Source organism: Suncus etruscus, chromosome 10 (genome assembly GCF_024139225.1).
Source record: "Suncus etruscus isolate mSunEtr1 chromosome 10, mSunEtr1.pri.cur, whole genome shotgun sequence".
NCBI classification, from domain to species: domain Eukaryota; kingdom Metazoa; phylum Chordata; class Mammalia; order Eulipotyphla; family Soricidae; genus Suncus; species Suncus etruscus.
The window spans coordinates 30338890-30356238 of record NC_064857.1 but is presented as its reverse complement, the minus strand read 5'-3'; the positions used below and the strand labels follow the sequence as shown (position 1 = coordinate 30356238).

Sequence of the window (17349 nt, the reverse complement as noted above, 5' to 3'; positions counted from 1 at the left end):
ATTAATTAAATGGGTACAAAACATGCCATTTTTGAAAATAAGATTCTAATTTTAGGGGCCAGAACAATAACACAGTAAGTAGGGTGCTTGCTTGCACATAGCCAACCCAGGTTCATCCTTGGCATCCCAAATGATCTCCCAGTCTGCAAGGAGTCATTTCTGAGTGCTGAGCCAGGAGTAAATTCTGAGAGGTGCTGGGTGTGGTCCAAAAATCAAAAAAAAGAAAGAAAAGATTCTAATTTTAGGGGCCGGATAGTATAATATGTACTTAACATTGCATGCAGTCAATCCAAGTTTGATACCTGGCACCCTACATGATACCCCCAGCCCCATCAGAAGCTATACCTAAGCAGAGTCTGGAATAAGCCCTGTGTGCAGCCAGATCTGGCCAAAACCAAACAAGATCCTAGTTTTACACCAGGGGTCTCAAACTCGCGGCCCGCGGGCCTGTTTGCAACCCTCCGTACAACATTTTGTGGCCCACGGCCGGCCTTCAAATATTGCAGTATTCGTGATTATTCACTTACCAAATAATCGCAATAAAAATCGCATTAGTAAGAAAAAAAATCGCATTAAACATTCGCATACCCCGAGCAGTTCCGTTCGGGGTATGCAAATGTTTAATGCAATTTTTTGCTATTTTTTTCTTACTAATGCGATTTTTTATTGCGAATATTCGGTAAGCGAAATCCCTTATGCGGCCCTGCCTCACCTCGACTTTGTCTCCTACGGCCCCCAGGTAAATAAAGTTTGAGACCCCTGTTTTACACTCATCTATGAAATATCATTTTGGGTAGAGCAGATGCTCAGTGGTTTGAGTGTATGATTATGGGGTACCAGGTTTGAACCCTGGCACCACATGCATACTGAGTACTATAGGGTGCAAGCCCCCCATCTCCCAATACCACTGGCTGTGGCCCAGAACAAAATTGAGCTCATTCTCATAAACTGCTTTTTGTTTGTTTGTTTGTTTTTGTTTTTGGGTCACACCCTGTCGAGCTCAGGGGTTACTCCTGGCTCTATGCTCAGAAATTGCCCCTGGCAGGCATAGGGGACCATATAGGTTGCAGGGATTCAAACCACTGTCCTTCTGCATGCAAGGCAAATGCCTTACCTTCATGCTATCTCTCTGGCCCCTCTCATAAACTGTTTTGTGAGTCAATTTGCTTCAGGTTCTTCTATCTTGATCAATAAAACATTTTTTTGCCAGTATTGTATCCATATGTTGTTGCTTCCTGAGGGAACTGACTTAGCTCTTCCTTTTCTACCTGAACAGCACTATCACCTAGACTTCCTCATTCAGACTCCCCACATTCTGTAGGCTAAAACAGAAGCACCTCATCCCAGAAAAAATTTGCACATTTTCTAGATCAGCGTTTTTCAACCACTGTGCTGTGGCACATTATACTGTCTGGTATATCATGGGAAAAATTCCAGTTTCATCCGTAACATGAGGCTTTAGCTCACAAATAGACCAATCATTAGATTATTTCATAATAAAGTAATTATAAAATAATTTCTTAGTGTTTATTTGATTCCTATTCAAGAGGATTACTTTATATATAGTCAATATAGGCACAGAATTACATTTTTTTTTAACATTTTCTAATGGTGGTGTGCCTCGTGATTTTCTTTTTCATGATAAAGGTGTGCCTTTGGGGGCCGGAGAGATAGCATGGAGGTAAGGCATTTGCCTTTCATGCAGAAGGACAGTGGTTCGAATCCTGGCATCCCATATGGTCCCCTGTGCCTGCCGGGGGCAATTTCTGAGCATGGAGCCAGGAGTAGCCCCTGAGCGCTGCCGGGTGTGACCAAAAAACAAAACAAAACAAAACAAAAGTGTGCCTTTGTACAAAAAGGTTGAAAAACACTTCTAGATATACAACATCTGAGGGTGGAAGAGAGTGAAGGGGCAGAGATCTAGTCATCTTTAGTTGCCTGCATGAGGGGTAGCCAGGTAGACAGACAAAAAATGGTTGTGGTGAAGGGCAGAGATGATAACATGTCAAAGGTGAATACAGGTTAGGTAACTTTCTCCCTGACCCTAGGCCAGAGCCCAGGTGGAAGATAGTACCCAGATAGAGGGCAGGAAGCAGAAGTCCTCACCCACATGACCATGGTCAGGAAATCAAGGAAGGACAAAGCAAGAGAACAGTAAGCACCAGGCAAGAGAAACAGAACAAGCATTAGTAACAGACCAATAGGGACATGGAGACCATTATAGGGCAGAAGCAGCCAGAGAACAGAGTTTGAACCAAGGATCACAGACACAAAAACCAGAGAGAAACCAATGAGACATCTGGGACACAAAACTACCTTCTTTTTTTATTTATTTATTTATTTATTTATTTTTTGCTTTTTGGGCCACACCCAGTGACGCTCAGGAGTTACTCCTGGCTATGCACTCAGAAGTCGCTCCTGGCTTGGGGGACCATATGGAACACCGGGGGATGGAACCGCGGTCCGTCCTAGGCTAGCGCAGGCAAGACAGGCACCTTATCTCTAGCGCCACCGCCCGGCCCCACAAAACTACTTTCTTAACGCTGTTAAATGACTCTGACTTCACAAACAACAGTTTTGTGTGATAATAACAACAACCCACTTAGGAGCAAGACCAGTTTCAGGGTAACGTCACTTCAAAAGCTCCCGGTCCTTATCAAAGAGTCATCTGTGAAATCACAAATTCAACAATCTCCCTCCTACCACAATTTTCTCTCCTTGCAGGAGTTACTCCAACTAAGACTTTCACATCAAACTATAAAAAAAAAATCGGCTGCCATGGGAATTGTACTCCTGCCACAAAAAAAAAACCAACAGGGCAACATTAAATATAAGTTTTCAGGCAATGAACAGAGGCAGCACAGAACCTTGAGAGAAAGGAATAATGAAGTGGGTCTGACAGCTGCAGGAGCTTACTCATGTGGAGGTAGTTTCCAGAGTGCAGCACAGGGAAGGGAACTCAAATAGAGCTCAGTATGGTCTTACTGAGTTAAAGAATAGGAAGCAGAAATCAGAATTGGGGAGGCAGCAGGGAACAGTACAGTGAAAAAATAAATACCTGGTTCTTTTTCCTGGCACTGTTCCTAAAATCCTCTGGATTTTCTAAGTGACAAGAATGTCTTCTATTCATAAGAAGCGGCCCCCCCTTATTTTGGGGGGGGGGGGGATTTACACCCAGCAGCGCTCAAGGGTTACTCCTGACTCTATGCTCATAAATCGTTCCTGGCAGACTCGGGGGACCATATGGGATACTGGGATTCGAACCACCATCCTTCTGAATACAAGGCAAGCACCTTACTTCCATGCTCTCTCTGGCTCCAGCCCCAAGAAGCCCCTTTTGATCACAATAGTTTTCAATAGAACAATTAGGCTGGGTGGACCCCCAGATATGGTCAGGATGATATCTGTCCAAAAAATAAAAAACTAAGTGATTCGTTTGTAATTTTCTTGTGGGGGGGCACACCTGGCAGCACTTAGGGGTTACTCCTGACAGGTTCAGGGAACCATATGGGATGCCAGGGATCAAACATGGGTCCATCCAAGATTGGCCGAGTGCAAGGCAAAAACCCTACCACTGTACTATCGCTCCAACTCCTTATTTGTAATTTTCAATGCCACTAACCTATATGGAGAGGGAGAAGGGCTGGAGACAGTTATCTATAAAAACAACAACAAAACAACCCTAAAAGGAGATTCAGTTTCTGACTTGGTTACATCCCTCGCAAGTTCCTGTACTCAGGACCCTTCCAGATTATTGCCCTGTTTACCTGTCCATATGCATCTTTATAATAAATAAGTAAATATAAGCAAGGAGACTTCTCAAGTTCTATGACTCATTTTGGGAAATTATTAAACAAGAATAGGACTTTCCATTATTTCCTCCTCCTTATGGGTCTTATTTTTCTCTTTAAATAGATGTCAGACATAACAAATTTCATGGTCTAAAGTTTGGAATTTTTTGAGCATCCCTATAAATATTCCTGTTTTATTTGGAAGCCATGCCAAACAGTGCTCAGAACTTACTCCTGGATCAGAATTCAGGGATCACTCTTTGTGGTGCTTAGGGGAACTATCTGTGGTGCCAATGATTAAACCTGGGCCTGCTGTATGTAAGGCGGGTGCCCTATCCTCTGTAATATTGTTCTAGCCCCTAGAAATAGTCTGGAACTGGAACATCCAGTTTAGAGGTGGTCAGTAACAGGCAATCAAATATTTTTAACTGGTCCCTGAACTGAAGGCAACCTTGGGAGAACTAGGTCTTACACACAGTGATTTCTGGGAGTTAATTCCACGTAGTGACAGACGGAGTAATAATTAAACACCAATAGTGTTGACCGAGAATCAGAAAACTGACAAGTATCAGAAAACACCCCAGGTGACTATAATTTGAGGAGCAAAGTAACAGAGGAATCTGCATAGTATGAGAGTGCCAGCCACCTACAGGCAGGATTCCATGAATTTCTGTTTGAATACGGGCTTGCGCAGGCATGAGGTATAAGCTCACAGGGTTAAAGATTGTCTGTGATACCACCAGGCCCAAGTGAAAAGATCTCACCCACACAAGAAGGATGAGACAAAATCAGAAGAGCCTCTCCTGAGTGGCAGTGCCACAGGGTACAGGAACACACACTGCTTTGGACTTTCCACACAAAGTCTTCAAAAAGAAAAGAACATCAGCAAAGGATCAAACTGTTCCCTCACAACAATTTACAATATGGTTTAAGAATAAGTACAATGTAGCAATTGAAACCATCCAGGTTGAAACTTCAATGGCGCAGAGGAAGAGAGTGAAGTTTTGTTTCGCAGCTGGAGCCAGCTCTGGGAGGTGGGGGGTGAGGGGGGGGAGAGGCTATTCCAGGCTCTGTGGTTATGGGGTACACAACATATAGTTCACTGGAGCATGGCATCAAGCCCTGGCCTCCTTCATGCAAGGCATATGCTCAGAAAACAGCGCGCAACCTCATAGCCCTGGCTAAAGATTTAAAAGATGGGGGTAAAAAGCAATACGACACGAAGTATGTATAAATTAACGTCCATGCAGTTGAAGCTTCAGGAGAGGAGGGAAGAGGAGACTGAAAACTTGAAAATAAGATAGATAGCATTTTCCAAGTTAGATGAAAACCATAAGCCCAGATCTAAGAAACTCAATAAATCCCAAGTCAAACAACAAATAAAAAGAAAACTGTTATGTATCAAGTACATAAAAGACACTGGCTGAAAAAAAACAGTGCTAAAAATCTTGAAGGGGCAGAGGAGATGGCTTATCTTGTTCGTGCTTTACCTAGTGTTCTTTATTCAGGAAAACAGCATCCAAGGGTTGAGAAATAATACAGCAGGTGAGGTACTTGGTGACCTGAATTCAATCTCTAGCTCCCCTGGATCAAGTGATATCTAAGCACAAAGCCAAAAGCCCTGAGGTGTGACCCCCAAAACAAAATAACAAAAAAAGCAAAAGCATGGGCCCGGAGAGATAGCACAGCGGCTTTTGCCTTGCAAGCAGCCGATCCAGGACCAAAGGTGGTTGGTTCAAATCCCGGTGTCCCATATGGTCCCCCGTGCCTGCCAGGAGCTATTTCTGAGCAGACAGCCAGGAGTAACCCCTGAGCACCGCCGGGTGTGACCCAAAAACCAAAAAAAAAAAAAAAAAAAAGCAAAAGCACCGTCAAGCCAGACAAGACCACTGCATTAAAGATATCCAGAAACCTCACCCCTCCAAAAAAGACCAGAAAAGAGAAATCATATTGTATTCCTGGTACTTCGTGGACCCCGGCACTGCTGGGATCGAACCTTGTCTTAGAGCCATTGGCAGCTTCTTCATACTGCTTAGGTGTGCCCCCACCACACTCAACCACAAAAAAAAAAAAAAAAAAAAACAGGGCCCGGAGAGATAGCACAGCGGTGTTTGCCTTGCAAGCAGCCGATCCAGGACCAAAGGTGGTTGGTTCGAATCCCGGTGTCCCATATGGTCCCCCGTGCCTGCCAGGAGCTATTTCTGAGCAGACAGCCAGGAGTAACCCCTGAGTACTGCCGGGTGTGGCCCAAAAACCAAAAAAAAAAATAAAAAATAAAAAAATAAAAAAATAAAACCAAACCAAAACAAAACAAAACAACAATGCTGGGGACAGAGAGATAGCACAGCAGTAGGGTGAGGGCATTTGTCTTGCAAGCGGCCAACCCAGAGTGGTTTCTGAGTGCAGAGCCAGGAGTAAACCCTTAGCACCACTGGTATGGCCCCCAAACAAAACAACAACTACAACAACAACAAAAACCAACAATGCTTTCCAAAGTGCTGGTATGATCTACAATGGGTTGGAAGGAGCTTTGGATGCATCCGAAGAATAAATTAGACAATGGAGATTTTCAGGGATGCACTGAATTTCTTTTAGACAAAATGAGTTTTGGAATCTCTACTGTAAAAGGACATACATAAAATTTGTGTTTGTTTAAATTGGGAGAAGGAATGCAATCTGGCAGTACTCTGGGACTACTGAAAGCTCTGGGTGTTACACTTAGAAGTAATGGCAAGGAATTAGAGACCTAACCCCTGGGATAGACTGTATGGTGCCAGAGATCAAAATAGGCCTTGGTAACATATAAAGTATGCATTCCATCAAGCTGGAGTGGTTAGGTTAGTAGTTAGTTTAGTTCGCTAACCCCAAAATAATGTGTTTTTGTTTTCCCATTACTAGGGATAGAAGCCAGAATATTAGACTTGCAGGCAAGTGCTCTCATTTGAGCCATATCCCCAGCCCTCATACATATTTGCACACACAGAAACAAGAGAATTATTGTTATTTGCTAATCACTTCCAGTTTGTCATGTCATCTAACATTTCTTCAAACTCTAACGGGGAGGCAAAATTACCGAAGGCAACTTACAAGCAAAGCTGAGTGGACAACAGAGGGGTTGGGATGATCCATAAATAAAATGAGCCCAGGCAGACATCCCTGGTCCTGGACAATGGCTCTTCTGTTTAATGGATCTGCCGCTAGGTCCCGAAGCTGGTTAACTACCGACAAAGCATCAGGCTCTTCGTTCATAGTGGAGGTGGAAGAATTCATCTTCTATGCCATACACATGGACAAGATCTTCTGAAATCCTGTAGAAAGTCTGTAGAAATTTGAAAACATTAGTTCTAGACTGATCCATTTCTTTTGTTTTTCTTCTTTCTTTAATGATGGCATTTCTATTTTTTTTTTGTGTGTGTGTGTGTGTGTGTGTGTGTGTGTGTGTGTGTGTGTGTGTGTGTGTGTGTGTGTGGTTTTTGGGTCACACCCGGCAGTGCTCAGGGGTTATTCCTGGCTCCAGGCTCAGAAATTGCTCCTGGCAGGCACAGGGGACCATATGGGGCTCCGGGATTCAAACCGATGACCTCCTGCATGAAAGGCAAACGCCTTATCTCCATGCTATCTCTCCAGCCCCCGGCATTTCTTAAATAATGGAGATTACAACACCTATAGAAAGAAATAGATAAATCTAAATCACACAGAAATTTAAGAAGTGGAAGTTTTAGTTTAAGAAAAGTAAAACTGAAGACAAGAAGCTGACTTTAAAAATTAACGTATTTGGGGCCAGAGAGATAGCATAGAAGTAAGGCATTTGCCTTTCATGCAGGAGGTCATCGGTTTGAATCCCGGCATCCCATATGGACCCCCGTGCCTGCCAGGAGCAATTTCTGAGCCTAGAGCCAGGAATAATTCCTGAACACTGCCGGGTATGACCCAAAAACCACACACACACACACACACACACACAAAATTAACTTATTTGGGATCTGAGTGATAGCACAGAGGTAGGGTGTTTGCCTTGCACACAACAGATCCAGGACGGACCTGGTTTGATCCTAGGCATCCCATACGGTCACCCGAGACAGGAGCAATTTCTGAGTGCATAGCCAGGAGTAACCCCTGAGCATCACCGGGTGTGGCCCAAAAACCAAAAATAAATAAATAAATAAATAAATAGACAAGACATAAAATTTAACTTATTAAGTGTCACAATATTTAAAGAATATATTTTAATACATCGATAAATTTCTTCTTACAATACTTACTTTAACACTAACATCACAATAAATGATATTTTTATAGTTCAAGCCAATAACCTTTGCTTTACTTCTGCAACTGTAACACTGCCAATGCTTTTGGCATTAGAACATTTCTGGAACCTCAGACAAGTGCCTCAGGGAAAATGCTAGCTGAGTATTTTCTCTTACTCATTTTTATTTTTTTTTTTATTTTTTTTTATTTTTTTTTTTTTTTTGGTTTTTGGGCCACACCCGTTTGACGCTCAGGGGTTACTCCTGGCTATGTGCTCAGAAATCGCCCCTGGCTTGGGTGGACCATATGGGACTCCGGGGGATCGAACTGCGGTCCTTCCTTGGCTAGCGCTTGCAAGGCAGACACCTTACCTCCAGCGCCACCTACCCGGCCCCACTCATTTTTATTTTTTTGTTTGTTTGCTTTCAGGTCACACAAAGCTGTAGTCAAGGGTTACTCCTGGATCTGTGTTCAGGAATAACTCCTAGCAAGCTCAGAGGACCATATGGGATGTCAGTGATTGAACCCGGGTCACCCGAGTGCAAGAAAGAAGCCCTCCCTGCTTTGCTATAGTTCCGGCCCCAACATTTTCCCTTATTCATCTATGAACTTAGTATTCTGGCTTAACCAAAAAAACACCAACAAAGAAGCCAAAAAAAGGATGTGAACGAAGGAGGCCAGAAGAGTCCCACCTCTGACTGTACATTCAGGAGATCATCCAATCAGAACAGCAAACTGGGCCTAAATGATAGCATAGTAGGTAAGGCATTTGCCTTGCAAGCAGCTGACCCAGGATAGATCCCTGGCATCCTATATGGTCCCCAAGCCGGCCAGGAGTGATTTCTGAGCACAGAGCCAGGAGTAACCTCTGAGCTCTACCAGGTGTAGCCCAAAAACAAAACAAAAAAACAAACAGAAATCAGAACAGCACACCTGTCAGTGGGACATCCAGAAGAATGGAAAAGAAATAGGAGGTGATTTGTCACCAGTTATATGATTTATATCATTTACAACAGTTAGCATATAATTAAGCTAAAATCTTTCCTTTTGGAGGCTGGGTATAGCCAATAGTACGAAGGAGCTACTCTAGGCTCTGTGCCAGAGGTCACTCCTGGCAGTACTGGGATCAATTCAGGGTCAGCAGCATGAAAGGAAAGACCTTAATCTCTTGGTCACATGCAAGGCAAAAGTCTTAACCTCTGTACTGTGTCTCTGGCTCAGAATTGAGCTAAAATCTTACATACTATCTCCTAAATTGGACAGTAGTCTACTTACTAGGCAATATTTTTACCATATTTCCCGGAGTATAAGATGACTTTTGAAACAAAAAAAGTCAACCGAAAATCGGGGGTCGTCTTATACACCGAGTATATCCTGAAAAATGTTTCAATATGCCACTAAACAAAACAAACAAACAAACAAAAAAAAATCAGGCCACAGAGTTTCCAAATCTCTTTCTTGGGGGCTCCCAAACAGTACTCAGGAGATCTGGGGGCCACTTCTGGCAAAACCCAGCTAACCGTGTTGGTGGTTCAGTGCTAGGGTCCGAGGATGGGGTGTTGTTTGGTTCATGTAGTGAGGGAGATTAACTGACGCCACCAGGGAATTGCCAGAAAAGGTGCCTATGATAAGGGACCAATCACTGCAAGGCTCTCGGACCGCCTCTCTAACTCAGCCAATCCAAGCAGGCTTTTGATGCATGCAAATTAGACAATGTTCTGGACCCGAATCTATACTGTCAAAAGCTTGCTCAGATTGGCCAGAGTCAGAGAGGAAGTCTATTACAGTATAACCTTTGAACCTTTGCTCGTTGTGATTGGCTCACTCTGGTACATGAGCACAGGAACACATGCAGCACATGCAACACAGGAACATTCTGTCTGATACAGCGAATATAAGCCTAAACCTATGTTTTAACTGCAAAATTAGGGGTCGTCTTATACGCCCAGTCGTCTTATACACCAGAAAATACGGTAATTCCAGCACATCTTTATCTCATTAGTTTATTTAGGAGATATTAACATATTAGATACCAAAGAAACAACATATCAAGGAACAATCTTCAGAGGCTAAAGACAGAACAAAAGTTACGGTGTTGTTTTATATTCAACAAACCAAATTCAGTTCTTTTCACTACACTTGATCTTCAGAACACTTTTAAGGATCATTACTAAGCACAGAAGCAAAAATGGCCCCTGGGAAACAACCTCGGGGTTGGCCCAACAACCCTCCCAACCCCTATCCTATCTTCCCAACCCCTAATCTATATGAAAATAAATTACATATAAACAGACAGTCAAAAACTGATTTCAGGGACCAGAGTGTTTGCCTTGCACATGGCCAACCTGGGTTCAATCTTCAGCATCCTATATGTATCAAGCACATAACAGATATTGGCTAAACAGTGCCTCCCAAGAGTGATTTCTAAGCACAGAGCCAGGAGTAACCCCTGAGCGTTGCTAGATGTGGCCCCCAAAAACAGCCTGATTTCAAAATAAGGTATAGGTTTGGCAGGTAAAGTACAAGCTGTGCAAGCATGAGACCTGGATTAAAGGGAAAAAATTCCAGCAACTTCAATTAACCAAGTCACATATCCCTTATTAAGAAAAATGGTATTCTTCATTAAGAACACAAAGACAAACTTTTAAATGCCTTCCATGAATTAATGAGGAAGTTTATACTAATTATAGTCACAAAGCCAACTAGGGAGGGGGATGGGACAGACTACAGAAAGACTTATTAAAATCGTTCTTGGTGGGAAAGCATAAAAAAGAACTGATCTTACCAAGCACACACTAAAATACACAAAGCTATAAAAAAAAAAGCAACCGTGGGTCAGAAAGACAGTACAGCAGACGAGGACAACAAGGGTTTGACCACCAGGTACTACATATGGTCCCCTGGGCACCACCAGGAATGATCCCTGAGCAGCACTTAAGCATCCCTTCCAGCCTTCTTGTCCTCCCCAACCCAGGCCCCCAAAATAAAGCTATAGTATTAATAGTAGCAGGCAAGAGAGAGAAAGAGAAAGATTCAAAACCAGGCTTTAATACCAGGTAACTGTGATTTTATTTTACACAAATCACTTAAACTCGGGCATTATTATGTTCATCTGTAGAATGAATGGGGTTTATTCTAGCAGTTATCAATAAAGTGAGGTCCAGATAGAATAATAATAATGTAAAAACTTAAACAAGCATACGTTATGAAGACTCAAAAATCGGTGAAAAACAGTAAGACATAATTTAAAAAATGGATTAGTATACCTTCTAAGCAATTTAAAACCACTGCCAAAAATCCAGGGCCAAGGAGACAGCTCAGAGGGTTGGAATGTATTTTTTTTTACAAGCAGGAGACCTGGATTTAATCCTTGGCACAACGAGGTCCTTCAAGCACCTACTGAGTGTGACATCCCAAGCACTTATTTGATTACAGACTCCTAAGAACAGATGGGTATGGTCTAAACACCAAAATAAAATTAATTTAAGGATAAGATGAAGCTCATAAATAATATTGAAGTCACCCAAAATTTTAAGCTCACCAAAAATAATTTTATTTTGGTGTTTGGTCCACATCCAAATAAAATTATTTTAAGGATGATATGAAGGCAAAGAGCATTTGCCTTACAAGTATGAGGCCCTGGTTCAATTCCTGGTACAGCTCTGTACCCAGTGTCCAAAAACCAATAACCAAAAAGTGCCTAGAGATCCTACATCAACATAAACTGGATCATTAACATTTTAAATGCAGAATCCGCAGTCCAACTCCATTCCTAACTATAAAATTTTTTGGAGGGGAGATTAGGCCACATCCAGTGGTGATCAGAGGTTACTCCTGACTCTGCACTCAGGAATCACACCTGGGTAAGAGGATCATATGGGTTACCAGGAATCAGACCAAAATCAGCTGCATGTGTGCTAGGCAAATGCCCTTCCACTGTACTACCTCTGGCCACAAATTAGTAATTCTTGGAGTCCAAGACATATAATTTTGTCTTACTAAGGATTATTTTAAGGATCATTACATTGTATACACGTCTTTTTTTTTTTTTTCCAACCTTTTTTCTTTTAGAAGCATCATTTTAGAAAGCATACCAGGTGATTCTGGGTATAAATAAAAGCAATTTAAAGTTCACGATGAAAAAAGAAATTCATAATGGTTTATAAATCCACATTAGGATCAGTGACTAACACCCTAAACATCTGAAATGATGGCAACCCAGCTTCAGTCCCTGGCACTGGGAAAACCACTAGCATTAGCAAATCTAGTCCCTGCTTTCAAAGAGACTGATTGGAAGCACTTAATAAAGAATACTGTGGAATAAAATTTACAAATAGTCTGTATATGAGTTAACAAAAGGTTCTTGAAATTCTACCTGGCAACTTTATCCATAAAGACATTTTGAAATATAAATCAGTATTGTTAACATTTATTTTTAATTCAAGACAATGAGAGCTCTCAAACTTCAATAAACACTCTAAATCAGCTGATGAATCTTACTTAAAAATTAGCAGCTGGGGAGCCAGAGTGGTGGCAGAGCCGTAGGACATTTGCTTTGCACGCGACTGACCTAGGATGGACCGTGGTTCAATCCCCTGGCGTCCAATATGGGCCCAAAAGCCAGGCGCAATTTCTAAGCTCAGAGCCAGGAGTAACCCCTGAAGTGTCACCGAGTGTGTAACCCCTGAGCACCAAAGGTTGTGGGCCCCCACTAAAAAAACAATTAGTGGATAGAGTGATAGTACAGTGTAGCACAGAGGATAGGGCATTTGTCTTGTATGTAGCCAATCTAGGCTTGATCCCCAGCACCCTATATGATCCCTCAAAACTTGACAGGAGTGATCCCAAAGAGCAGTCAGGATTAACCTCTGAGCACTAGTGGAAATGGCCTCCAGTCCAAAAATAAATAGATAAAAATAAAAATCAGCAATGTGAATATCTGTCTCTGTAAAACTGTATGGAGATTTGTTGTAAAAGTTTCCATATAACCCAGTGATTCTACTTGCTGACATCTATCTAACACAAAAAAAATTATTTTAAATATTATATGCACACCTATGTCCAGTGCAGTGATTAAGAGCTAGAATATGAGAACAACCCAAACATCCAACAACAGATGAATGTGCAAAGAAACATGTATATATACATGATGGAATACTATGAAGCTGAAAAACAGGATGAACTTCACCATTTGCTGCCACCTGGATGGAACTGGAAGGTATAAATTAAGCAAAATAAGTCAGAGGGTGGTCAAATAAAGATGATTTCATTCACTTTTGGTATCTAAAGGATCAAACTAGGGAATAGACGATATAAAATACCAAATCCTCGACTTTGGATCATAAAACTGAGATTAACATGGTGCATAAGGTGGTATGAAATGGTGAGCTTGAAGTAACATAAGGACATTGGTAGACAGTACTAGGTACTTTGGTGGTGGTGAGGAGCAGTAACTGTACAAGAAAACCACAAACATTAGCACTATTGCAAACACCCTACCTATACTACAACAAAATAAAGCTATAGGATTGAAGCATTAAGAGTCTGCATTTTCTACCAGCTCCCAGATGAGGCATATACTGCCAGCTAAGCAGGAATCCACTAGGAGTGGGGGCCAGAGTGATAGCACAGGAGCTAGAGCATTTGCCTTGCATGTGTCTGACCCAAGTTTGTTCCATGGCGTCCTGTAAGGTCCCCTAGCCTGTTATAGTAATTTCTGAACTCAGAGCAAGAAGTAACCCCTGACTGGAGCCACAAGGAGTGGCCAAAAAAATAACAATAATAAAATAAATAAATAAATAAATAAATAAATAAATAAATAAATAAATAAATAAAAAGAAGCTAGTAGTTAGATGATAAGTGTGATACACCTGTGATTGTATAAAGGCCTGAGACCATTTTCCTTGCAGCCAAGATCTAATACTAATCCTGAATTAAGTTCACATATACTAAGTGCTACAAAACGTGTACACACACACCCACACACCCCTAAATCTGCTTGGTTACAAGAATTTTTAAAAAAGATCAAGCACTGCCTCATTTTCCCCTTACTACAAACTGTTATCCCACCCATTAAGCCTCAAGTATTCTTTCAAAATAATCTTTAGTTGTTGTCAAGATGAACAAGAACACGAAGACAGATGATGATACATTAGCACTGGCAGTGTCCAAACAAGAATACTTGAGGGACTGGAGAGATAGCATAGCGGTAGGGCGTTTGCCTTGCACAAAGTTGATACGAACAGATGGTGGTTTGAATCCCGGCATTCCATATGGTCCCCTGTGCCTGCCAGGAGCGATTTCTGAGTACAGAGTCAGGAGTAATTCCTAAGCACCGCTAGGTGTGACCCCCCCCCCCCAAAATGAGCAATACTTGATCCTGTGGAGACTTCTCTTCCGCCAGATGTTGATATCATTTCTGCACCATCCTGATATACATAACTCTGCACCAGCACCAAGAAAACACTGCTAACAAGTCCCTGCCAGCAGTTACTATGGATGTTTCATTCAGAAACAGACCGGTCTCAGTACAATCACCATCCATCTGAATAAGCCTGTCCATGAGCTCTGCCTGTCAAGAAGGAAAACGGGGGGGGGGGGGGGGGGGGGGAGGGACATCGGTGGTGGTACATATGCACTGGTGAAAATGGAATAGGTAGTGGACACTGTATGACCTACATTCAATCATGAGAAACTTGGTATCTCATGATTTCATTTAAAAAGTATTTTAAATGGGGGCTGGAGAAATAGAATGGAGGCAAAGCATTTGCCTTGCATGCAGTAGGACGGTGGTTCGAATCTCGGCATCCCATAGCCTGCCAAGAGCGATTTTTGAGCGTAGAGGCAGGAGGAACCCCTGAGTATTGCGGGGTATGACCCAAAAAACAAAAAAACAAACAAAAAAGTATTTAAAATGATCATTAAAGAAAAGAATATTGATCAATTTCTACTTAATATATATACATGCATATATGTATATGCATACAAACGTGTGTATGTATACATGCAACATATGTATATACATATACATATATTTGCATATACAAATATACCAGTCTCTTGAGAATGTCAGACACCACCAGGTCCTTTTTCTGCCTTTTTGTGCAGGTGCAAAAAGGAAGAGGAAAATGACAACGAGCAACCTGAAGAAATAAAAAAGCAAGATGACATCCAGGAAAATAGGGCCAGGGTGGACCAAACTTGGAAATGCAATCAGAGGGGACTGAAGGCAAGTGAATAGAACTAATATTTTCATGGGGAAGAAGGTACAGAAGTCCTAAAGGCGCCCCCAGGGGTTGTGGCAGGACTCCATGTAGCTCCAGCCCAGGAGACCCCGACTAGCTCCAAAGGGCCTCGGGCTGCATGCAGGCCTTCCTGGCTCCAGCATTTGGCTTTGTCTGCCAGCCCTGGACATACCTACCGCCACCGGAGCTCTACCAGGCTAGAGCCTGGCGCACCATGAGGGCCACGCCAACGGATGGAGCCGGATCCCACGAGGCGCCGCGTCCCTGGAATACAAAAACGCCCAAGAAGAAGTCTGGAAGGTAAAGTGCGAGGGCACTGGCGCGGACAGTCACTAGCGAGTCTCCCTCAAGACCTCACCTCACCTCCCTCAACCGAACATTCCTATTGGCTGAAGCTGTTCCAACGCCGGGACAAATCGTCCAATAGTAGGAGGTTTTATACACAAAGGTTTATCATTGGTCAATGCCGGGAATACCGTCCAATGAGAATTCAAGAACGCTAGATTGGCCCCAACGACCTTCCGTCTCCTCCCAAACCGAGCTAAAGAAACTGGACGGCGGCTGAGAAAGACTACAATTCCCAGAATTCCCGCGGCGGCGCGGGCGGAAACTGCGCTCTCGTGGTCTGGAGTGCAAATTGTAGCGTTGCTCTCCTAGGAATTCTTTCTGGTCCTATAAGGGATTTGCATGCTAGGTCTGTCGCTTCTGTGAATCTTTGAAAAGTAAAAAGAGAAAGTATTTTTTTTATTAATGAATTTTTTAATGTTTTCAATAATTTTTAATTTGACTTGTTTTTTTTTTAATTTATTTAAAGAAAATGCACCCCATAGTTGACATAGCTGATCCTAATACATTTGTTTTAGGAAGACCAAAAGCAACATGATTTAAAAAAAAAATTGAAAGAAAAACTAAAGAGATGGAAGAGAAAGGAAAAAAGAAAAGATTGAGTCACCAATGAACTCATTAAAGCACTAGCAGCAAGTTTAGTAAGCTCTTTTATTTTTTGTTTTTAACGAAAGATATTCGCATTATGTTTGGCCTTTGTTGGCTTTATTTCATTTCTTGTAGTGTACATTGTCACGCATAGCAGTTCCAAGTTTGCAAAGTACAGGGTTTTTGTTGTTGTTTTAAGCGTGAGCTTCTTCCTTTTTTTTTTTTTTTTTTTTTGTCTTTTTTTAACCACACCCGGCTATGCTCAGGGGCTCTTCCTAGCTTTGCTCAGGACGCCTTCCTGGCATGCACGGGGGGCCATGTGGGATGCCGGTGACCGAACTCAGGTCGAGCGCGTGCAAGGCAAGCGCCCTACCCGCTGTTCTATAAGCGTGAGCTTCTTAGGAAAACTATCTTGAAATTTTTGTAAGACTTCTGATAAAAGAAAATTATCCCTAGTTTTATCATGAAGTGTTTTTAAGATTTAGTCTTCTATTTAGTTTATCCAAGTAAGGATATATCCACTTGTTGGATGTTAATTATTTTTTGTTTAATTTGTTTGTTTTTTTACAGTTCCAGGGAAATGCGTGTTGTTAGATTTTTTTATAGTTCTCGGCTATTCGATTGGGAACATTTTCCAATTACTGTGATGTTTGATTATGTATATTTAGTAACTTATTCTCAAATTATGTGTGTAAATATGTTCTAATGTCTTTGTCCACAGAAATCGATGGAAAAGGAACTTGGATATTATAGGCTCTTATTACAGTGTTCATTATAAAAACGTTTTAGCAAACTTATTGTCAAACTGTATATATATGCACAAATGTTCTTGTGATTTTTAGATTTATTTTAATATTTATTTATTAAAGCACCATGGTTACAAACATATTGGTAGTTGAGTTTCAGCCATGAAGTGCACAGCCTCCTTCATCAGTGCAAATTCCTTGCCACCAATGTCCCCCCTTTACCTCTTCCCCACCCCGTGTCTTCGAGACAGGCATTGTATTTCTATCATTATCATGGTAGTTGTTAGTATAGTTATTTCTCTAACTAAACTTACTATTCTTTGTGATAAGCTTTATATCATGGACTGGTCCTTCCAGCTTTCTTCTCTATTGTCTCTGAGTATTATT

At 41.9% G+C, this 17349-nt stretch overlaps 1 protein-coding gene across 1 annotated transcript in view; it reads right to left on the bottom strand.

Annotated features, from left to right (window-relative positions):
- The window catches only part of ARMC1 (armadillo repeat containing 1), a 44816-nt gene extending 29188 nt beyond the window's left edge, over nt 1–15628 (bottom strand). Inside the window, exons 1-2 of the mRNA XM_049781837.1 lie at nt 15460–15628; nt 6879–7110 (exon numbers count right to left, since the gene is read on the bottom strand). Coding sequence (XP_049637794.1) covers nt 6879–7061 — 183 coding nt within the window. The 5' untranslated portion in view covers nt 7062–7110; nt 15460–15628. The remainder of the gene's footprint in view (nt 1–6878; nt 7111–15459) is intronic.
- Nucleotides 15629–17349: the final 1721 nt, after the last annotated feature.